At 36.5% G+C, this 23,627-nt stretch overlaps 2 protein-coding genes across 2 annotated transcripts; both read right to left on the bottom strand.

The window, feature by feature from the left end:
• Positions 1–201: 201 nt before the first annotated feature.
• LOC127367097 (nectin-1-like) lies at positions 202–2,525 on the bottom strand. Its single transcript, XM_051406641.1, has 4 exons — positions 2,378–2,525; positions 1,613–1,960; positions 816–915; positions 202–341 (listed from the first exon to the last, which is right to left on the bottom strand). The coding sequence occupies exons 1-4, from the start codon at positions 2,442–2,444 to the stop codon at positions 317–319; spliced, it is 540 nt and encodes a 179-aa protein (XP_051262601.1). The 5' UTR covers positions 2,445–2,525; the 3' UTR covers positions 202–316.
• A 1,805-nt stretch (positions 2,526–4,330) lies between these two features.
• Positions 4,331–15,433, bottom strand: LOC127367321 (carcinoembryonic antigen-related cell adhesion molecule 5-like). The gene is made up of 13 exons (XM_051407074.1): positions 15,342–15,433; positions 14,908–15,228; positions 13,819–14,094; positions 13,435–13,683; positions 13,226–13,296; positions 10,239–10,325; positions 9,855–9,893; positions 9,648–9,711; positions 8,177–8,518; positions 7,772–7,874; positions 7,352–7,386; positions 7,183–7,238; positions 4,331–7,047 (listed from the first exon to the last, which is right to left on the bottom strand). The coding sequence occupies exons 1-13, from the start codon at positions 15,415–15,417 to the stop codon at positions 6,907–6,909; spliced, it is 1,860 nt and encodes a 619-aa protein (XP_051263034.1). The 5' UTR covers positions 15,418–15,433; the 3' UTR covers positions 4,331–6,906.
• Positions 15,434–23,627: the final 8,194 nt, after the last annotated feature.

Below are 23,627 nucleotides of genomic sequence, written 5' to 3'. Positions count from 1 at the left end.
AACTGAAAGTATATAATCAGTAAAATGTACTTAAGTATCAAAAGGAAAAGTACTTGTTCTGCAGGAAATTGACCCCCATTCCCTTCAAGCAGCATTTGTTAGCTCTTCAATTTCCTGTCAGTTATGCAGTGCAGACGAAAAATGAGGAAATTACCGATTTGGTGAGGTCTGTGAAAATGTGGAACTTTATTAAGCAACAACAGCAATGAACAAAATATTAGTTCTGTTTTGAAGAAATTGTAGAGTGACCTGTTCCTTCATTATAATGAAGTATGTAGCCTCAAAAGCAACTCTGATCACACTTCGTCTCTTTCAGTCACATATCACTAGACCAGCTGTATCTGGAAGACAGACAAGCTTTTGTCAAGGGAATTAAAACAAACACCAAGATAATATAAATGAATATGCTGCTGTTTTGAAATAGCCTCACATCTGAGTAAAGAAAATACAGCTATAATGAGTTATTTTACAACCTGATTTTAGAGATTAATTTTATTCCAATTCATTAAAACCCTTTAAAGTACAGTATGTGCTTTAATAAACCAATAAATCACAGTGTCTAAATGAATTTAATATAGTGTCGGCAGTGATACTGTAGAGGATAAAGACTTAGTTATTCATCAAAAGTGTTAGTAATATCTCATGTATAGAGTTTTCTTTTCAGCAGTTCAGACTGTATACTCCACCATAAAATACACATTTGACACACACACACACACACACACACACACACACACACCTACACACACACACACACACACACACACACACACACACACACACACACACACACACACACACACACACACGCACACCTTATTCTTCTGATGATGAAGTAAGTCGCGGCGCCCATGGTCAGAACTATCAGTACGAACACTCCAGCAGCAATCATCCTTGATAACATCAGCAGCTGTTCTGGGAAAGGAAACACAACTATGATCAACCCAAAACCATGTGTGAGTCTTTCTTTAGTGATGTTGTGCTAGTTTGAATGACTTGTCCATTAAAATAGGAAGCTACAGCAAGCAGACGGTTAAATTAGCTTTGCTAAATTAACACACTGACTGGAAATAGGGGGAAACAGCAAGTTACCACTGGTTGCCTGGCAACCGCCCCCCAGACAAGAAATATTTTTGCATGTAACCCCTTTGAAAAACAGCAAAATGTCATGTTTACACTTTTTTTGTACAGACAGCTATCTGGATGGCTGTATCATATCTAATGGACAGCATTGAGAGTGGTATTGATCTTCTCACCTACTCTTGGCAAAAAAGCACATTTCCCAAAATGCTGAACCTTTCCTTGAAATCATTTAAAATTATTTAAAATAAAACTATTTAAAATAGTTTGGTACCAATAGTGTAGGCGTCTTAATCATGATATTCTGCCTCACAAACTCCTCCTGAATTCCTTAGACCAGCCAGTAGCTTATGACCCTCACCTACTTTTGGACTTAAGCCTGCTTTTGCCCCATTTTAACTTTTTTGCCTCTTCTGACTGTCTGCCTGCTTCGATCACGGATGAAACTAATTTTCATTCCACGGGATCATCCTGCGAGTTAATTCCAAACCTTGTATGTCAGAGGATATGACTCCAAATATTTGACACTTACCTTGAACAACAACAACAAGGTTGGTGGTTCCTTCAAATGAACCACTAGGAAAGGTTGCAATGCTGCAGGTGTACAACCCTGCATCTTTCATATTCACATCTCTAATGGTCAAAGATTGTTCTGCCATCTCAACTCTCTCCTTCAGAAATGTATCATGAGCGATACTTCCATGTGTAACACTAAAAGCAATAATGAGGATTCTCTCTCCTTCTGGTGGCTTTAGATCCCACTGAACCTGAGTGATATTGGCGCCTTTTGCTCCTGGGATGAATTGGCATGGCAGGGTGACATCATACCTGATGTATGCAGTCATTTCAGGCCAGACTTTGACTTCTTGTGCCTCAACAACTGCAGAAAAAAAAGAAAAACAAATTGACATAGTGGCAGGAAGAGAGACAATATATAAAGTACATTTATTAAGTGAAGTACCTTACTTTTAAGTTACTTTATACTTTTACAAATTGTTGGTAAATTTAGTAAATATTATTTAGAAGGCCTGATGATATAAAAGTGAATATATGATAATAATATAATAGTCTAAAATGAAAGGCTGTTCCCTAATCTGTACTTTCATTTGTGACGCTTTAAGTAGATTTTACTACCAATACTTGTGTACTTTTAAAAGTACAATTTTGAATGCAGGACTTTTACAATGGAGTATATTTAAAGTGTGGTATTGCTTCACCCAAGTACCAGAGGAACTAAAAAAAATGTATGTAATTTAGCATTACATAAATAGCCAAAATTAAAAACCTTGTGTATTACCTTGGATTGTGATGTAAATGAACAGAAGTGCAAGGGGTGATCTGCTGCAGGTTTTCATTGTGTACATGTACAGTACAGGATGTCAACAAAAAGTCTCTACGATAAAGTGGTCGGCTGTGTCTTTTCACTTCTCTCGTCTTCAAATTGCAATTCATTTGTCATCATGAGTGATTCATGCAATCCAACAGCACAGTGACCTCATGTGGTCAAATGATGATAATGTGCAGACATGTGCTCCAGTGTTGAATTAAATGAAGGGCTATTACCCAACAAGTTGCATGTGACTTACAAAGGGTGGTGAATTAGAATCAGCTTTGTATTGGTCAAGTTTGTGTACACATACAAGGAATTCGACTCCATTTTGAAGTTGCTCCCAATATACTTACACACAGTTCCAAAAACAATTTACAAGAAGACAGATAGAAATAGACATACAAAGAACAACAAGGACAACAAAGCTGAACCAATATAGGTAAAGATAAACAGAACTACTGTGCACAAGAAGGTGAAGAAATGATTTTGAGAAGATTATTACCTTTGAATATTGATCAGAGATGAGTTTTCCTGATATTTTTAGGAACCTTTTATACAAATCTGTCTGTATTATGTATTATGTATGTACTTCTTTTATTGACAAATTTAGTGTTTTCTTCTTATTGTTCTCTTAGCTTAACTATACTGTTTACTGTATTTCAAATATTGTTGATTATATGTCATTTATTTTAATATGGACCCCAGGAAGGATCCACAACATTATGCTGACAAACATGTTATAGTTATAACTACAGAAGAACTCCATAAGGTGAAACTACAAATATGTTTCCTTTTTGCTAATTTTCACTCAGAGGTGCACAGCTCTTTCCCAAGTCAGTTTTATTCCCTAAATGTTTTCAGCTATCTTGCCATAATCAGGGTGGTGTTTCCTCAATTATGGATGGGAGTTAATTACCTTGTGCAAAAGCACTGTCTGAGTAGAAACAAGAAAGCAGGACGTCACTAGGATTCATATCTGTGCGCAGCAAGCTCAGGATTAATGCGAAGGGAAGAATGGGTAAATGATTTTCACATCTTGGACAACAATAATTTACAGGAGGGTGGACAGCAGATCAGACTGTGGTTGTACTGGGCAACTTCCAGGTGTGAAAGAATATGTTTAGGGCATTCCTGAAAAAGAGCATTGCTCTCAGTAAACCCCCTTATAAAATAGTTTTATTCTAGGATGACGCCATCAAGGAGACTTCAGATAATCTCTAAAAATATCCAAGCCATTCACCACAACATCTGACAGACCCATTGAGACAAACACACTTTTACATTATATCTTTTTTAACATTTAATTTAATTTAACATTAATTTTAAATGTAATATTTAATATATTTATGAGGCCTGTATCAGATTATAACTTGGTGCAAATATTAAATATGTAAAAACTTGATGGCAGATTCAGAAGGTGATTATTCGTAGTTGGCTTATTAATATCATGAATGGATTATTGAACAGGCCTACAAGATACAAGCCCTGTGTTACCATTTCTTGTTGGAAAGTCAATCAAATTACTACAAAGAGACAGAAAAAAACAGAAGAGATGCAAAAATAGTAGAAAGAGAGTAAAAATGACCACAAAGACACACAAATGAGTGTTGTGAGCTACCAAATAACCCTTTTAAATGCAAGAAACTACCAAGGCACATCATTCCTTGCACAATGTCTGATTCCTTGAACATAGATTATACAAGGCTCATTCTCAATAGTACTACAGTGACACGTGTCTTTGCTTTTTAAGTGAAACATTTGCAGGCATTTTTTCTTTTCAGTCTGAGTAATGCCATGCACTGCTGTGGAAAAACGTTAATGGTGCACTTCTTTCAAACAATGCTTGTCTTATCTTTTTTATCTATTTCCTGTCATGATACAGCTCTACAGCACAAGAGAGAAAAGAAAAACCACAGGTAATGTCTGTCACAATGAAAAGGTTTATTAAGCCACGCTAGCCACTAACAAACAGTTCTGTTTTAAAGCAAATGTACAGACAATTTGTAGACTCTTACCTATCTGCTTGTCTGCATGATTTGCTAAACAAGCAGCATTTCAGAAATATCTCAAATGCATTACATCGGGTGTAAAAAAAAAAAGTCCAATCAATGACTTTCAATATAAACAAGATGTAAAAACAGAGCAATTCAAAAAATACAAGTTAGCCCTTAAGTAAGTATAACAAAAAAGAAATGGCTTTGTTCTCACATGTTCTGTTGTACAAAGTGAGCCATAATCTCACACCTACATAATCACACTGCCAGGAAACCCTGCCAGAAGGTAACAGAAAGCTAAATTTTAGTGATTGTATGCATCATTACAACAACCACATGTTATCACCTTTTTACATGGCATTCTCTGACTGCAACATCTGCATACATCTGCACAATCGGGCCAAAGCCGCCAAAAATACAATGTAGGGTAAAATGCCAGAACAACAACTACCAGTAGCTTATCTGTGCTATTGGTATACATTCAGTATTGAATCATAATATGCAATTCTTGCTTTTGACTTATAGCTGCTGCAGGTAACTTTGAAGAAGCAGGCAGGATTAGGAAAGAATTTGAAGTACAGTACAATTACAACTCCAGCTCTAAAAAGATTTCTAAAAACATGCTCACATTCAAATTCTAGCCAGTAAGTCAGGTGAAGCAAGAGGTACACATCACAGAATTTAAACGTCATAATGTCCAGTTTAGTTGAATTATAATAAAAAAGGAATCTAGGAAATACATTTTACTGCTAAAATTGGGGAAGTTTGTCACTTTTAAGGCCCTAAGCATCATTAGCTGGAAAAATTAACACACCACACTAGTGTTGCACAAGTTAGTTCCTTGTTTAGTGTGTAATTTCCATTTTTTTCCTCCTTTTGGTCTTCTACCTTTGACAGTCGAAGGGTAAAGGAGGAACAGGAACTTGTTTTGAGGTTGTTGTTTTTTTTAGTTTTTACAGTGTTCTCAGGAACAGCACCTGTCTGTGGGGAGACTTTAGCGTTATGGCCACAGTCAGAATCGCACGTCATGAGAGCCAGATAGTATACTTACTTTACAGATCCATAACTGGAACTAGACTGATAACTCCTACAGTAGGGTTAGATTCAGGTCCAGCAACATTTATAGCTTTTTTAATAGTGGGGGAGATAGCTGCACTGAGCTGGGAGCAACTGTGACCACTTAAGTGGTCCACTGCACAGCACTCATTATTATCTAACCCAATAAAAAAACCATAAACAGGGGTCTCAAACTCAATCTCATAGGAGGGCCACTTTAACGATCTAATACTACACGAAAGCGAAATATTCTGAGAAAATTTACATTACCAACATACTTAAAAAAAAACATCAAACGGCATTATCAGAACATTTTATTTTATTCATTTTATATCATCTTTGTTGTTCACAGCCGAACAAAAATGAAGGTCCAAAACCTGCTCTCTTCTTGTCAACCATTTCCACGCATTCATGGACACTTTTTGTCCTTTGCCATAAATAAACAAATAAATAATAATTAAAAAAATTTTATAGACATAATTGTGTTTTTATTATAATTTTATGTGAAGGGGAAGTTTAAAGTGATATGAAACAACTAGAATTTTTTTTTTTTTAAATAACATTTTTGACACCACATTGTGGGCGGATGGAGGGCTGGAAATGCCCCCCGGGCTGGCAGTTTGAGACCCCTGACCATAAACAATGCAACAATAAATTGACTGTATGTGTGCCAATCAACCAACAGTCAAGGTTGTTGCTATCCTATGAGCCAGGCTTGCAGCTCTTTCTGACAAAATAATATGCTAATGGTTAGCTGTCATGCTAAAGAGAAAGTTGGCCATTTCCTGGTTTGGGAGTTAGAAAGTATGGTCACCCTAGCCATGGCTGATAATTGCTTATAGCTGAAACACTGAAACACAATTGCTGTTTGCCAATAATAAACAAGAAGATATTGATGCCTATCTGAGAGTGCCGCTATCCTGTTTGTTTTATTCCCTATTACCCTGCATTCAATAAAGCGTTAAAGTTTTGGTGCTGTGCATGTCTTTACTCTTCACCAAACTAATGACATTCACATCAGCCTCAGCTCAAATGCTTTTATGCTAACATGCTAAACCAATAGGGTTTATACTGTGTTGATGCTAAACATCAACATGCTAACATTATCACTGTAAGCATGTTAGAATACAGATGTGTGCACCCTCACAGAGCTGGCTGTAGACAGAATACCACCGCCAATGAAAGCTCTGTTAAATCTGTGATGAATATATTGCCTTTCTTTTGTCACCTGCTGTGAGGCTGTGTTGGAAACAGCTTGGTTTGGTACGGGCCCATGCGAGCAGGAATAGAAGGTGCAGCTGATTTATTGGCAGCTGTCAGGATATACTGGTTTCAATGAATGATACCAAAACGATGGTAAATGCAACCTGCATACAGCAGTTTCAAGAAGATTCCCCCCCCCAGCAAATACATGAAAAAGAGAAGTTCAACATTACTTTAGTGAATCTAATTTGGCGGCCGGCGAAAAACTACAACCTCGGAGTATGCAACATCATCATCACCATATGTGGTCTCTGTACGTTGGTCAGTAGATGAAGGTGTAACATCTCTGAATGGTTTGAGCTTGACGTCAGAGTAGACCACATCCTATAAAAAAAATTTAAATGTGAGACAAAATTGTAAAGATTCTGTTGCTCATTATGTGTCTTTGCTAAAGCAGAAATCTTTCTTTTTCTTATCACAACGACAGCATAAGTAATCTGACAGAAGGTCTGAGCTCACCTCCTCTCTTACAGTGACAGATGGCCTGGCCACATCCATCACTGGACCATTTGTGTCTGAAAGACAGACAAGCTTTAGTCAAAGGAACTGAAACAAACAACAAAATATATAAATCAATCATGGGGTGTTAAGAAATAGAACAATAAGGGAGTCGTGATTTTGTTCTCACCGATGTAGACGCGGTGTCTGACTGAAGAATCCGGTCTAAGGAGAAAAAAATTCAAATCGATTAGTTTGAGTGGTTACCTTACTTGACTTTTGACCTGAAATTACTTTTCTTTTATTATACTAAAAACATTATTGTATAAATTATCTATCCCTTCTTAACCTTAAAAATTTTTTGCAGTATATGTACATAACAAAGACCTCAAAAGAGGAGGAGGAGAAGGAGAAGGAGAAGAAAATCCTTTCTAAGTCATTGTGTAGTTATTGGTAAAAATATGTATCAAATGGATGATTAATGCTGATATATCTGTAACAGCTTATGACACAAGAGTCTTGGTTATAGGAAGAGCTTGTTTTTCTACAGCCTCTATACTCCTACGCAAACACATCAGACTCACACAGACACACACACACAAACACACACCTTCTGATAAAGATGAGGTAAGCTATGGCTGCCATGATCACTAACAGCAGCAAGACAGCAATCACTATAGCAGAAACCACCCCCGAAGATAACGGCATCTGTTCTGGGAGAGGAAACACGACTGTGATTAACCCTGTGTGTGTCGATCATGCATTTATTTTAAGTTACCGGTGTCAGTAATCACAGTTAATTAATCAATGTAGTGTAATTAGTGTAGTTCAGAGACATAAGGTAACACAGCACAATTAGTTTCTCAAGTTGTATCAAGACAATGAAAGCCATGTTACAAATTAAAAAAATATATATATATAATGAAATTTAGCAATTGTCTTACAATCACACCAATTTTGAAAATTGTCTATATTTTGTGTGTCCAGCTAGTGTAAAGATTATTTTCTTACTCACCTTGAACAACAAGGTTGATGGTTCCTTCAAATGAACCACTAGGAAAGGTTGCAATGCTGCAAGTGTACAACCCTGCATCTGTCATATTCACATCTCTAATGATCAAAGATTGTTCTGCCATCTTCACTCTCTCCTTCAGAAATGTATCATGAGCGATACTTCCATGTGTAACACTAAAAACAATAATGAGGATTCTCTCTCCTTCTGGTGGCTTGAGATCCCACTGAACCTGAGTGATATTGGCGCCTTTTGCTCCTGGGATGAATTGGCATGGCAGGGTGACATCATGCCCGAGGTATCCAGTCACTTCAGGCCGGACTTTGATTTCTTGCGCCTCAAGAACTGCCAAGAAAATAAGGTGATGTGCAGATTTGTTGAACTCTGCTTGAACTGTCTTTGACTGACTTTGTTTTTTTAGTAATTACTCAATTTGCCTTTTTTTCAGTATGGTGTAAAAAACAAACGTATCTTTTCACATTACTGAGTATTTCTTATAATAGACAAGATGTGTACTATTACTGAACGGTGCTCTAAAATGTGTTAACTGTATTCAGTGGAGTCTCAAAAACATCACTCTGCCTGCAATAGTCTGCATAAATATGCACTGTAACCAAATTCTAAAAAACAAATGTAACACTTTAGAGTATGGTGATAATGTACAGCCTAATTCTTCCCAATTTACAGTGTGACTGTTTGTACTAATGGTATACCAGTACAATATGTACCAATACATACATTTAGGGACAAGGGAACAAGATGTCAGGTTGTTGAATTAGGGGGTAACAATGTGGGAACTTCAAAACAATTTACACTGTAGGAATATTCAACTAACCGGTACCTTTTCTAATATGAGCATGAGCCTCATTGAGAGCCACACATGGGCCATAAATGAGCGTCATTTATTGATGAGAAGTGAAGTGAGTGGCAGCTGAGATTGTCTTCTGTTGAGCTGTTGTTAAATTATGCTATGGTATTGTTCTTGTCTCCTCAGGCTACTGCAGTGATCTCTAAGTACAATGTTGTCGTATGTATAGTGTGAGCAGGACTTTACAACATGAACAGAAACATACTAGCTATAGACCTACAGTATGTTCCTGATAATACACTGGACGTCTGTTTGTGCCACAGCATAAACACAAATATAACCCATGGTTGTGTAGGAACTATGTAGTTATCATCTGTACCCCCTTCAATGTTAGTAAGTAGAAATCCTAAAATCCTACCTCATTATCTCATCTTAACTCAAACTTATAGCTTTGTTGTTCAGTACAATGTACCATGTAATAATAGAATAGCTACCCGTTTGTTTAAAATGCCTACAGTATAAATTTGTTTTGAATACCCACATTTTATCTGCTTATTCCCTTTAACTTAACTTAACTTTACATCTTGTTCTCTTGGAAGGAATTGCTGTAACTCTTCTACACTGCTGTTCCAAAGCCTTATCAAAAATAAAAACACTCTGTCTCACCTGGTAGTAATGTGATGTACAGCAACTTCAGCAGCATGAGAGGTGAAGTTTCCATTGTGCAAAACTACAAGCGGTGGACAAAATAACAGAAACAGGTTACAATATTACACAGTACTGTTGCTGCTGTGCATGTATACGAATTAATTCACCAGCAATGTTACTGTGGTAGAGTGCTGTAACAGGATGATATCAAGTCAACAAACTTACAGAGTTACAAAGAGCAGATCCGTCGATGTGCGGTTGCTGCTGCATTAATGTGGCAGAACAGAGGGAAGTGTCAGTAATAATATGTGGTAAACAGAAAAAAATACAGTAGGAAAGAGGAACATAGTCTGAACTACCCTTTACCGACACTTATTGATAATCTGTGACAGAACAACGCTGGAAAAAGCTTCAAAAATGATCGGGTTGACTCACATACATTACATAAAAACAAACTATAGAGCGTTGTTGTTAGGAGTATACAGCATTGTGTCCACTCCCAGATTCCTAAAGCTTCAAGTTAGATACAAATCCAAATTAATCAACATTTTATTAAAGTGTGCACACACACATATATCTTATCAGTGTTTAGTAATTCAATTAACTTACCCTAGAAAGAGAAGATGTTAGGGGCATGGCTGCGGTAGAAGGCAGTTCCCATCTCCCAGCACTGTACCAGGAATAAAAACATCCAAATCAAAGTGCCTACAGACTGATCGTTTCTATATTTAACTTCCAAGTCTTCAAATTCACAAAAGTAGAAGTCAGCATGTTGGTTCCTCTCTGTCACACATAGCACCCAGCAGTAGTACAGTGACCCCAGGTGGCCAAAGGGTTATAATGACGAATAGGCCTATATATATATATATGGAAAACACAAATATAGGCTTCAACCTCACTGTTTTTTTAAGAAACTACCAGAGTTTACTGTTAGACACGCAAGACTGAGTTGGTTTGTGGATTCAGAGCTGTGTAAATATCAGAAGCTGAATCATTTCTGTCTGGGTAGAAGTTCCAGTGCCTATGGTGGATCAAATTCTCAAATCCTCTCAGTTGCCGTGATGGACGCAGTGCCTTAGACGTAATTGTAAGCAAGAAACCAGGCCAAAGGTATTTATTTAAGTTTGAAATTTAGAGTCATAATTTGGCTCGAATAGCTCACGGCTTCATTATCTCACTGTGGTCTCTATAATAGAAGAAGAATTACTTGGATGGACGTTTTAACGCGCATATGTTTTTGCTGTGAGGCCACCGTACTGCCCGGCGAGTGCACAGGTGTTTGAATTAGTGAGAGGTGTGGTCTTGTTCCTCAACCTTAATGTACTTAATGTAAGTTGATGTTTTTTTATTCGTGTAATAATTGAATAATTGAAACGTTGCATTTGCACAATTCTGCAAATTGCGATTTACTATTCACGGGTTGGCGTGAGATCTGTGCTTATGCTTAATGCTTTTCTCCCCTTTATGCTGAAGAAGGAAATTGCGGAGAGTCAGATAAAAAGGCATTGTTTGTCTTTTGTAGTGTCTTCAAATGTGAGAATCTGAGTGTTTGTGTGCGTGTTGGAGAGAGTAAAAAGTGAAAGAGACATAAATAAATACTCTTAAAAGTGAAATGAAATGGAAAGTTAGTCATTCAAAGGTTCAAAAAAGAAAAAAGTGTTTAAGCTTATGCAAAGAGTTTAACAGGTAAGTTGTGAAAATAAAATGAATATGAAATCAAAAGTTTTAGTAGCTAAAAGAAGAAAACAAGTAAGATGTCCATGAACTGTGACCCTGTTGCAGTACAGTCCTACAGAGCATTGTCATCAAAAGAGAAACCTTGTATTGCAAGGTCCAAATCACATTCTTATTACTCAAAGACATGTTGAATTTAGAGATTGTAGAGATTTCATTGTATGCAAAAGAATAAACACTTTTTTTTCTGTTTTACCTTCCATTGTAGATTCTGCATTTTTGCTCCTGAACAATTCAAAGCTTCTCCTGCTTTAGCTGTACAGCTTGTGAATAACACCAATTGTTTTCACATTAATAATTTAGTTACTTTTTGTTCTCCTTCTTACTATGAATTGACCTCATTAGTTTCATTGTTAAACGATCCAATGTAGAAAGCTGTTGTACAGATTTGAAAACCATGTATGCTCAGTCTGTCAGTCAAAGGTACAGCTCCCCTTGCTTGACAGTTATAGTTAACACACTGGATGATGATTTACAGTGTGAAGAAACAAACGGGCAGCAACAGCAGAAAGCAGAACAGTACATTAATCCTAAAGCCCCACACTACTGACCTTGGGCCTTTCTCATTTTTCAAATGTGTGCCCCCTCGTCTCCTCTCTCCTGACCTAACCAGAAGGAGGCTGCATGTCAGAAAAAGGGATGTATAATTATCTGCACTGATCAGAGTCCCTGGCTGAATTAGCCCCAGGTGTTCAACAGGGTAATCAGGTCGGGGATGCAAAGCTTTGCCTGTTTCAGTTGGTCGACCTCGGTTTGTTGCCTGCATGTAAATTACAGGGCACGACAGGAATAACAAGTGCAACAGGAACAACTCTGCATCCTGAGCACTACACAGTCATATCTTCAGTAAGATTATCACATATTACTGAGCAAATGACATGGAGCAATGAGCTGGCTGTGGCGGAGGTAGAGCGGGTTGTCCACTTGTCAGATTTGGTGATTCGATCCCCAGCTCCTCTCTCTGCATGCCAAAGTGGCCTTCAGTTACTGAACCCCAAATTGCTCCTGATGCTATGCCATCAGTGTATGAATATGGGTGAATGTGACATGTAGTGTAAAGTGTGGTGAGTGGTTGGAAGACTAGAATCCAATCCAATCCAATATAATAATATATAGACATCATAAATGTAAACAGTGATGGTGAGGATGAAGACCACTGTGAGGAACATAGACAGTGATGGCGAGAACACTGGAAAGCCACCGTGGTAGATAACATGGACAAAGTCCGGGCTGCAGACACAAGGTGCTTTATAAGTGCAGTCCATTTACCATTTACACTCCGGCCTGCTTATTATCACACATACAATTTTAGCTCTGCAAGAAACACAAGCTTTTCACATCTAGAGTGAAGGATTTTTTCCATGAACCCCTGTGTCCTTTGGTTTAAAACAGGTGATTATTTCTGCAGTATAAGTTACTATGGAGAACACATTATAAATGTAGGCACAAATGTTTATTTGCAATCTTACATCTGCATACATGTAAAGATAATGCACAAGAAATGGGAATAATAAATCCAGCTGCTACTCATGAATATGAACATTTACACAATAATTATATTATCTATATTGTCTGTAATTAGATTAGTATAAGTATTTTTAATTAATTAAGATAATTGTTTTTCCAATGTAAGATTTTCTACTTTGTCTCAAGAATGAAAAGTTGTAATGAAAGTCTCTTCAACACGTTCTTTCTGATTTTAGTCAGGGTCCTCCGTCATAAGCTCAGGGAAGGAAGAATCTGAGAATAGAACATAAAACAATGTAAATTAATATGACAGTAAGAAATAACAAATAGATAAAGGGCAGTTAAATATGAACAATAAGGCATATATTTGATAAATTATTATTCTCACCTTTTTACATTAACCCTCTCAGAGTCAGAGCACTGATCAACAGCACTAAAAACGACCAGCAGGGAACAGTGCAGGATGCTTCATGAAGTAATAAAGACATCAATTATCACCCTTTGATCACCATGACAGTAAAAAAAAAAGAAAAAAAAGAAACATATAATTGACAAAAAATGTATCCATCACTTCCCTATCTCATGTGAAAAAGTGAAATCTTACCTCTCAGATTCAGAACTGTGGAGTTTTCCAGCATTGTCACCATATTTCTGGCAGTGCATGTGTAATTCCCAACGCTTTCTGCCTCCAAACTCTCTATAATATACATGGTGTTATTAACATGTGACTCATTGCCGTTGAACATCCAGCTGAAGTGTGCTGGTGGGACAGAGTCCGCTGTGCACTGCAGTGTCACTCTCTGGCCAGGTGCTGCTGCTGATGGTCCAGTAATTGATATGTTGTGTGGTCCAACTGCATAGAGAAAAGACATATTAAGGCTCCGACCTGTAAATGCGTTTAATAACTGCGAAGAGTTAATTTTACCAAATGCAACCAGTTTTCATTAGCGTGCCCATTGTGTTCAGGCCTGCAGTGAGCAGTACTCACAGTTGACAGTGAGTTTATGGGCCGCAGTCATGGTGCTGACTGGGTTGCTGACTCGACACTGGTAGGTGCCATGGTTGGAGCTGTGAACAGGCTGTATGAACACTGTCTTGTTGTCCATGGACAAGCTGACTCTGCCACTTGGATGAAGAGGCTGGCCGTCCTTTATCCACACTCTGGTGCTGATGGAGCCGGAGGCCTCACAGCTGAGGTTGGTGGAGCTTTTGTCTTCTATCAAGATGGCTGCGGGGCTGCGGATGATGGCTCCACTTACCAGTGCTGTAAAAACATAAAGAGTGTTAATAAAATGAAAATGGTTGAATAAAGTAACTTGATGCACTGATACAAAGGAACAAAAAGCACAATAAATTGTTGTAAATGTATTTTGGTGATGATGACAAGCTGTTTCAAAGCGTTAGCTATTACAGATGTGAAGATAAACAAGGATTAGGTTGGTTATTTTCAATATGTTGCTATATAATATTAGTTCTAGCAAATATTTTGCAATTTTATGATTCTGAACTACCATCATTTTATTCACAACAACTGTACTTTAATTTTCTTTTTTTTTTTGATTTATATTTGCTCTTATATTTCACGACACATAGAATTTGGGACAAATTAAATTGATAAATTATTCAAGCCTGGCAGGAACCTAAAACAGTTACAGGACATGTCGTTAATGGAATAATGGATTTATTGGACTACATCCAGTTAATCCACCAGAGCCTACTTACCAACAACAACAATTCAACACAACCACAAAGTACCACAGTAGCACCACACAGTCTGAAATTATATTTTAATTAAAAGATGTAACGGAATATCAGCAAGGAAAAGGTTGTATTCATTGCACTGGATTACTGTAATGCATTGAATTAAATATTTAATTATAATACAGTGTGAAGTATCAGGTAACAAATGAGATTTTCTAGAATAGATTCAAATTAAAATGTTCATTTATTTTAATATAATTAAATTTAATCTTCATGAATTTATATCAGTACAATGTCCCTTTAAGACAGAAAGTATTGCAGACAGGTGATTTCTTCAGATAATTTAAAAAAATCACTTGAAAAAAACAAAACCCACCATACACATTCAGTGTGGTCTTCCCCTGTTTCTGCAGCCCTCCGTCTGGTACGATGATGACCGTGTACTCCCCGCTGTCCTCTGGCACCAGGTTCCTGAGCTCTAGGGCCCCTGTGGCTCGGTCTAATGAGATCCTGTTAGCGTGACCGGGCTCAGTGACGTTGCTGCTGGTGGAGGTGATGATGTTCACCCCCTTGAAGCTCCAGCTGACTGAGAGGAACGGAGTCTCCGGAGGTCTGAGGGTGGTGGTAAACTTCACTGTGCCTGCCACAGCTCCGCTAAGGGGTCCTGGGGGTAAGATACCCTCTCCTACACTCATACCTAAAAAATACAAAATTAAGAGCCACACTGTTATATTTCTTTGACACTGAAAAATGTAACACAATAAAACAAAATTCATGTTATAGCTCATTAAATATTTGAATTGAATCTACCTGATAAAAGATGCACCAAACAGGCAACTATCCTGAGCATCTTGATGTCCATAGTGAATAAGGACATATGTGACATTGTCTCACAGTCCTCTCCGAAATCAAAAGAGTCATGGGTGCTCCTGCTCTTTTATTGTCCCACACTCACAGCATAGGACCACCTCCAGCCCCCCAGTTAGTAATGAAAAGCCCAAACACTGTTTACGATGCCACTGTGTACATACACCGAAATGCCTGTGGGTATATGTTCAGTCAGGAGTTAAATAGACTCAGGTTGATTGACTCTGTAGGACTAATTTGTTTTTGTAGAAATGTCCTTGGATCAGACAAATATTGGTCAGCTGTATTTAAGGAACAACAAGTCTTTTTGCTTTAAATCTGTGATAGAAAACGTAATCAAAAGAAGAATCTAACAGCTCAACAAATGTCATCTCTATAAGCTATACCTGAGTAATGTGATCATACACCTGTGAATAAGTTTGCCCCTAACAAGGTATGACACAGTCTTTTAATAATAAGCTAGAAAGCCACTTAAATATTTCTTATCCTGCCAGAGGTCTTATCAGTAAATCAAATAAGTTAATCTTAAGATTGTTTCCCACCTAACCAAAAAAAGAAATAACAATAATGATAAAATAAATATTTTTTGCCCTCCAGTATGATCAGTCATGAGAGTTGACTATGCTATATTGTTCACTCATTGTGTCGTCACAGTCAATGTGTGTGAAATCTGGAATCGGTCATTTCATTCTTAAATTGCGTGGGTATTAAAATGTAATTTGAAGTCACAATGACCTTTGACCTTGGACTAAAAAATTACACCAATCCAATTCTTAAATTATGGCCAGAATCATGTTTTGTGATGTCACAGTGACTTTGACCTTTGACCACCAAGATCTGATCATTGCATCCTTGAGCTTTTCCATCCCGAGACATTGTGTCCACAAGAATAGATTGGACGTACAGACGGATGGGCAGACGGACAAGATGAAAACGCAATGCCTCTGGCCACAGCTATGATAATGCTAATGTTGTAATGCACAAAGCAATGCATAATTTGTCGGCTGCATAAGGTAATGTAATTACTTAACATTTAAACAACTTCAGTTTATGGATATTTACTTTTATTAAATTGGTTATAATTAAATTCTTCTCAAATTCAAACTACCAGAGCATTTGATCAACCTGCCTCTCCTTACAGAACTGTACCTGATCCTGTTTTTTGTGCAAGTAAGAAGCTCATTGCATCAGACTGGCACACAGATCAGTTATATATTTATAAAGGATCTGCATTCAGGCATTTTCAAACTAGCTGGTAGATGATCAACATTCAACCATTAGCCAAGTAACTAAATTTAACAAATTAATATATTAGGTATTAGGCTATATTGTATGAAGTCTGGCTCATGGAGGTGGAGGCAGGCTGTGCATCAGTTTTATGAGCTCTTCAGTGAGTGGTTTTGGGTCTCTTACAGGATGGTGTTTGAGAAGCAGCAGTGAGCCGTAGCATTCCTTGAGGAGGAGGATCAAAGACGTCCAGGAGACACTTAACCTCCTTCAGACGGCTTTACAAACAGCCCGCAGCATCAGCGTCTGCAGATTGACTTTTTAAACTTCTATCCAAAATGAATCACAATCTGTCCAAATACTGTGATGCAACAACCAAATCAGCTGAAACAAAGAGGTATTCACTATGTGTCACACGTGTCTATAATTCCTGACATGTGTATGTGCAATATGGGAAGTGAAACGTTAGTCAGGGATGTGTCAATGCTTTGGTGTTATTCACAGTGTAAATATAATGTTACTCAACCTCTGTTGTCACACTGTATACTACGAGTGGTGTGGCTCATGAGGTGCTGAGTGATTGAAGAGAACATTTACCTCAACTTGAAAAGGGTTGGATTGTGACCCAATAAAATGATATCTTTCTATTTTTGAACCAGACTTATAAGCAGTTCAGTTTTGTTTAAACAGAAAACATTTTTTCCCCCTGTTCTGTTAAATCAGGGCCTGATTGTCTAATAAAAGTTTTTACCAGATACAGAGACGTGTTATTCTGTAACTGACCTTTGTCAAAAAATTGTGATTTCTCTATAAAGACAATTTATTAACTGCATACAGTAAAGTCAAAACAAAAGTAATAAACGTTTTACAAAGCTGTATTTCACTATACAGTTTAATACAGAAACCAAAGTTTTATGTGAAACAAAATGCATTCTTAACATATGGAGTCATGCTACATCTCTGTACATTTTTACGAGCTCTGCATGGGTGCTTTGGCTATTTTCCAAGTCTGTAAGTATATGTCATAGTATGTAGCCAGTAGTAATGCAAAGAGAAGACCACAGTTTAACAGTTTACATTCAAAACCAACCCCCCTTTTTTAAATATAACAACTACATCAATAGTGTCAGTGTTCAGTTTTTTAAAAACTGTGTTAGTTTCTGCTGAAAATTGTGTTGCACTTTCTTCCAAAGAAAATGCATTGTTGATAGAAACTGATTTATTGTACAGCTCTGAGTAAATGTAGCACGACATTTCATTGTAAAGAAAAACCTTTCCTATGCTACTGCAAGTTCTCACACAATTCTTGTATATTTAATTAGTTAAAAATACAGTTTAATTGCCTAATTATTTGTTTTATAATTAATTAATTAATAATTTAGTTTATGTTTAGTTTAAGTCCAAAGACCCAGAGATGTTTAATTTACAAAAGTAGGACAGAGAAAAGCAGCAAACCATCACATTTTGAGAAGCTAAAAAAACACGTTCAGCTTTTTTTCACAAATTGAAAATGATTAATCAAAATCACAATAGTATTATTTTGTCAATCAACTGATGGATTAATTAACTAATTGTTTCAGCTTTAAAACGCACACACACACACTCCTTCACATATACTATAATGTCGCAGAAACACAATTTATACATGAATATGAAGATTTAGGAGCGAATGTGAGTTGCATTGTGTGTTTTATTTTGATTAAAGGTAAAAAACGGTTTCAAAAGTCTCAACTTTTTAGTTCTTTCCACTAGGTCGACCTGTGACCTCCACAGTGAGTGTAGCTACCAAGTCTTATCTGTCGGTTGTTAAATGAGTTAATATTTTACAGCTGAGAAAAGCCACTGTTTTGCATCCCATCAAATCCACAATATTTACTCAGTTCCATCAGCTGACTGACATGAACCAAATCAGAAAACATTAAAGTAACAAAGTGTTAATATGCCACCACTCTGAATAGATGTGTCAGTGTTGCTCCGTAAAGACTTTAGTGTAAGTCTGTCAAAATATCCAAAGAGATATAATTAGAAAGCCAATCTTTCATTTAATTTCTTTTCAAAATGTTCTAAGTGACACTAAAGGAAATGTTTTAAATCACATTCTTGATTGTTACTTGATGGTGTCATTGTAAAGTACAACGCTGTGATTATTATTGTAGGTTATTATTAGTTTTTTAGGTCAGATTCATTCTCTCTTTGTGTATTTTATAATTTGGTTTAAAGGTAAAACCAGATAAAAAGTATGCAGACTTAATGGTGGCGACATGCAAAAAACAAATGCTGCAATATAACCATTAATAGATATTTCTGTGCTCTGTGGTGTGCCTCCTGTTCTCATAATATCACACAAGGTCACCAAAAATTAGAGTTAATCTTTGTTATGGTATAGATTACATACAGTAATAGCCTGATATGTCCAATGTAGGCTGATTGCGCTCACTTCATTCTCGCAGGCCACTGTGTTGTCCTTCCAGCCTGTCTGAACATTATATAACTCTACATAACTGAAAAACATATCCACAACACCCCAAAACTTGAAGGCCCTGCACATATTACATAATCTTGAGGCTCTGTTTTGCAGAGGATCAAATTCTTGTTCAAACATCTTTGTAACTTTAGTTTAGTTTCAGCTCACACGGGGCATTTTTCCTAAATGAAATTCTGTTTCAAATGACCAAAATCAAACTGACTTACAGAAAACCTGGGACCAGTTATCTCCGGCATAAGAGAGCCGGTTGGTTATAGCTCCATCTAATGTTCTGTGTGCACTGAACAGGCCCAACAGTTTATTGTGGCCATGCACATGTTCACCAGAAAGTGTTACAGCTGGTTCAGTAGCAGCATCGTATCAGCAACAATTTCTGTGACCTTGGTTAGTTAACTTTAGAGTAAAAAAACTGCAATCTGTACTGCAATATTTTGTGCTTCTTGTTTCAGTGATGCCATGATCCTTACAATAAATTTGCATTAAATAGTTGAACCTGAGACTCCCATTGTTTAGACTGCACCACTACCATTACTTCAAAAATCTTCTGCTGTATTCTTTCTTATTTTATACAATCATTTTTGGGTTGCTTTTTTGTCTTTGCCCATAAACTATTTGTTATTGCAGGTTCATCTTAAAACATCCTCCACCCATCCCTTCTCATGTGTTTCTTCTTTTCTACTTTTTTCTTCACCTTTCTTCTTTGTTTCTCCTTTGATTGATTACATTATGTAAATGCTGATCACTCCATTATTATCTATTGCTTAGTGAAATGCCACTTAAAGGACGTTGCACTGAAAACTAGCAATCTAATCACGAAGTGTGTGTGGGAGTTTTTTTTGGGGGGGGGGGGCATTTTCTCTTAAATGATCTAATGCACCTGTCTGTATTTAGGTGTGTCTCTAACTTTCCTTGTAACACATTCACTGAGATCATCTGACCTGAGAAAAATGTGTTCCCCTGTCCTTGGCCTGGTCTGCCCGAACCTTGTAGGTGAATGATTAACGTATGTAATAGTAATGTTCTAATAATAATAAAGATGATAAAATATCTCCTGACAACAGGTCACTCAGTACAGTATTTAACTACTAAATACTCTCCATAACATCCATTGTATTAGACCAGACTGGCTCGATTCATGCTGTCAGTAATAAATAACTAACAAAGTCCATTTATTTTTTTACACCACAGGTATCATTCTTTTTTTATTATAGACATAAATTATGAACTCAGCAACATTGTTCTCTGGAGTCCAGTAATAACTATTAACAAGGTCAATGGTGTGATGATTTTCCATCTGAATCTTACATAAGATATTACTCTTTGTTATCATTTTGGAAAATATTCAGTAATACAGTGTTTTAGCCTCATTGTTTAATTGCTATTTCTGTTATGAAAGAGACTTATCATCATCATTTTATACTATGGTGCTGTAATACAATAACCGGTCAGTTTATCTTCTCTACCTGGAGCCTTATTCAAGGTACAAAGAATATGAACAATTTGGTTGCAAGGAATCATCAATAAATTGCAGATAATGTCATTGCTTTGTTAACAGTGCTCAGAATAAATAAATACTACCAAATATGCAGCAGAGGACCAATACTCATTAAATAAAAAGTAAATATAAGATGACAAATGGAAAAGTGGTAAAAAAAAAAAAGATAAACTGTTTCATATCAAAACAGCTTATCTATCTGTTCTCACCTGTGATTGCTATATGAGCTTCAAAGATAAGATTAGTTGAGTACATTCAATTAAATAAAACTTTATGATCCCTTAGGAAATTTGGCATCATTAATATATTATGAACATTGCGATATTAGGCGGTCACTATCATGTTTAGTCCGTTAGATATGTGTAGCAGAGCTGCTTGGAGTGAATTGTCTGACACGCTTATACACAATTTTAAACTTCATTACCTGTTAAAGACAATAAAGAAAGTCATGTTGAGTTAGGTGGGAATACTTAACCCTTCTCAAGTACATACAGCACAATACATACTGTGTACACGCGTCACCTCAAAATTAATCTAAAGTCTAGAGAAGCATTGTTCACCACTTCATTAATGGTCTAACTAACATTTGGACACCTGCCTTGTATAACTTGATAAGGTGTGGCTTTATTGACTTGAATGGAACAGTACACAAATGGTCAAATAGCCCATGGTTTAGGGGTTGTTAACCTAGTTTGCTGCAAAATCCAGGACATGCAGATTTATCAGCAGAACAAGTTGTGTGCTCATTTTATTTGTTTGCTTTTGCTAAGATATATACAACACAATTTTTAGTCTACTTTTAATTATGACCAAATACCTGAAAAACTGGCATCCCCATCAGCCTCAGCTGTAGGCCTTCGTTGTGTTTACTGCTAATTAGCACGCTAATACACTAAACACAGACAGTGAACATGGTAAACATTATGCCTGCTAAACACCAGCATGTTAGCATTGTCATAGTTAGTGTGATTTTTATTTGAGCAATCAGCATAAAGCGGCACAATACAGTGAAGCCACAAAGAACTGCGAGCATAGCTGCAGGCTCTGAAGATACTTTTCAACTTTATCCTGTGGTAGTTTATGTTTAGTAATAGATAGTGAATATATTATGATTGTTGTTGTATTGTTTTGTGGCTGTATCTGCAGACATTGGCCATGTTGTTGAAATAACATCGGTGTGATGTTGATCTGACAGTAGTGAAGCAGTCTCAGTGGCTGCCCGCAGATAACAGCTGAATGTTGCTGCCTGTTACGTTTTTGTGAATTTGATGGTAAAACTTTGTTTTCTGTTGTATTAATTTGGTTGGTAAGTGAGTCGATCTAGATAACAACATCTTATCTTTTGTTCTGATAAATGTTTGACAAACTGTGGAACCATTTTTCTTTTGCTTGAGCCCTGTGGTAATTATGAAAACGTTTTGATGTGTAAAATTATTTTTCTCCTTTTGGCCCAGGGTTTGTGACAGAGGCAGTGATACAGAAGGCACTGGGGATCCAGACAATGTTTATTGAATATACACATATATACATACCATGTTTTATATAATAAATTACATATCCCTTTGCTTTATTGTTAATAATTACTTGTAAAAAAACTGCTTTTGTAATATATTACATATACATATTCATTGTGTATCCAATTCTTGCATAAGATATTTATAAAATCATCCATAAAAGTTGCAATGCAGCTACATTATACATCTAACATCAAACTCAAGATGAACAGTAATCTGAAGGAGGCAGAAAATGGTTGGGTTGAATAAATAAATCAAAAAACAATAACACTGCTGCTTTATTTCTTCTTACTGTTGATGTAAAAGTCTTCTTGTGAGTCTTTTTTTATGCTGCAGGAGGAAACAAGCAATTAGAAATATGTTTCAGTGTTTTGATCAACAGCACACCTACAAAATTCTGTCAGTAATTATTGAACTAAAGCAATATGTGTCATTTATGAACCAATCTGAACAAAAAAAAGACAAACAGAGCTACTAAAATACAGTATTTTTGTTTGTGACACACACACTGATTAAAGACAGACCACAGGTACAAAAATGGGAGTTCACTGAATCATTATTATTCATTCACATCCAACTCACCTTCAAAGGAATACAAGTCATGTGGGTCTGTTTGTGAGATCTTATACAAGTCTGAATGGTTCTCCTTCACACTTAATTGTTCTAAGACAAAAACAGAGGTGTGTTAAATCTCATGATTCATTTAGGGACTTTTCTTATAAAGAAACAAGTATTTTCTTTGTCATCATCTTTATGAGATAAGAACTTGGATACTAACGTTTTCGGTGTGCTGGATAAACGCTGTTGACTCTGAAAATTTTAAGTAAGGCATTGTTAATATGTGACCTAGCAGATGTTACTCAAATTTCTTCTTTGAACTAGCTTCCTAAAATCTCCAAAGAAGGGCTTTCACGTTTTTAGATTTTAACTACACAATTATGGTGGCCAAAAGAATTTACAATAATGACATTATTATCATAAATGTATTCATGTTTCAGTTAAGTATTTTTTCATGAATTATTACATTCAATTGGGTTATGTTAGTTAAAACATCTGTATTATATATTATTTACTGTGTATGTGGCATCATTGTAAGGACATTTATGTCATCTTGTGAATATGTACAGTTCCAGATAACATAATTATGGCCACTATGGACTGTTTTTCAACAGAAATCATTACCTGTTTTATGCTTACCTATTCCTCCTTATCAGACCGTACACAATTGTTCCACTCACTGTTGCAACAATAATACAACATCCAGCTGTTATGATAATAGCAATTGCAGCAACAGCTGAGCAGTCACAGTCTGAGAAATCTGAAAAAAACACCCAAGAAGATCCTTAATGTATTTTTTTCTCTTCTGAAACACACATCTCATTGTTATATATATATTTATATGGCAGTTATTGCTTTTTTGTCTCATACCTATAACAGTTAACTCATGGTTTACAGTTTGAGTCTGCCCTGTGACAGCATTCACTGCACTGCAGGTGTATGTCCCACTG

Source organism: Dicentrarchus labrax, unplaced genomic scaffold, assembly GCF_905237075.1.
Source record: "Dicentrarchus labrax unplaced genomic scaffold, dlabrax2021, whole genome shotgun sequence".
NCBI classification, from domain to species: Eukaryota; Metazoa; Chordata; class Actinopteri; family Moronidae; genus Dicentrarchus; species Dicentrarchus labrax.
This window is presented reverse-complemented; position numbering and strand designations above follow the sequence as displayed.

Bases quoted from the DNA above. Each gene is read 5' to 3' on its own strand.
- LOC127367097 (XM_051406641.1), bottom strand. From the start codon at position 2,444: ATGTACACAATGAAAACCTGCAGCAGATCACCCCTTGCACTTCTGTTC. The intron at 1,961-2,377 runs GTAATACACAAG...TTTTTTCTGCAG, and splicing joins CATTTACATCACAATCCAAG to TTGTTGAGGCACAAGAAGTC. The intron at 916-1,612 runs GTAAGTGTCAAA...TTCCTTTCCCAG, and splicing joins CCTTGTTGTTGTTGTTCAAG to AACAGCTGCTGATGTTATCA.
- LOC127367321 (XM_051407074.1), bottom strand. From the start codon at position 15,417: ATGTCACATATGTCCTTATTCACTATGGACATCAAGATGCTCAGGATA. The intron at 9,894-10,238 runs GTAAGTTAATTG...ACATTAATGCAG, and splicing joins TAACATCTTCTCTTTCTAGG to CAGCAACCGCACATCGACGG. The intron at 7,048-7,182 runs GTGAGCTCAGAC...TTTTTTTTATAG, and splicing joins CTGTCACTGTAAGAGAGGAG to GATGTGGTCTACTCTGACGT.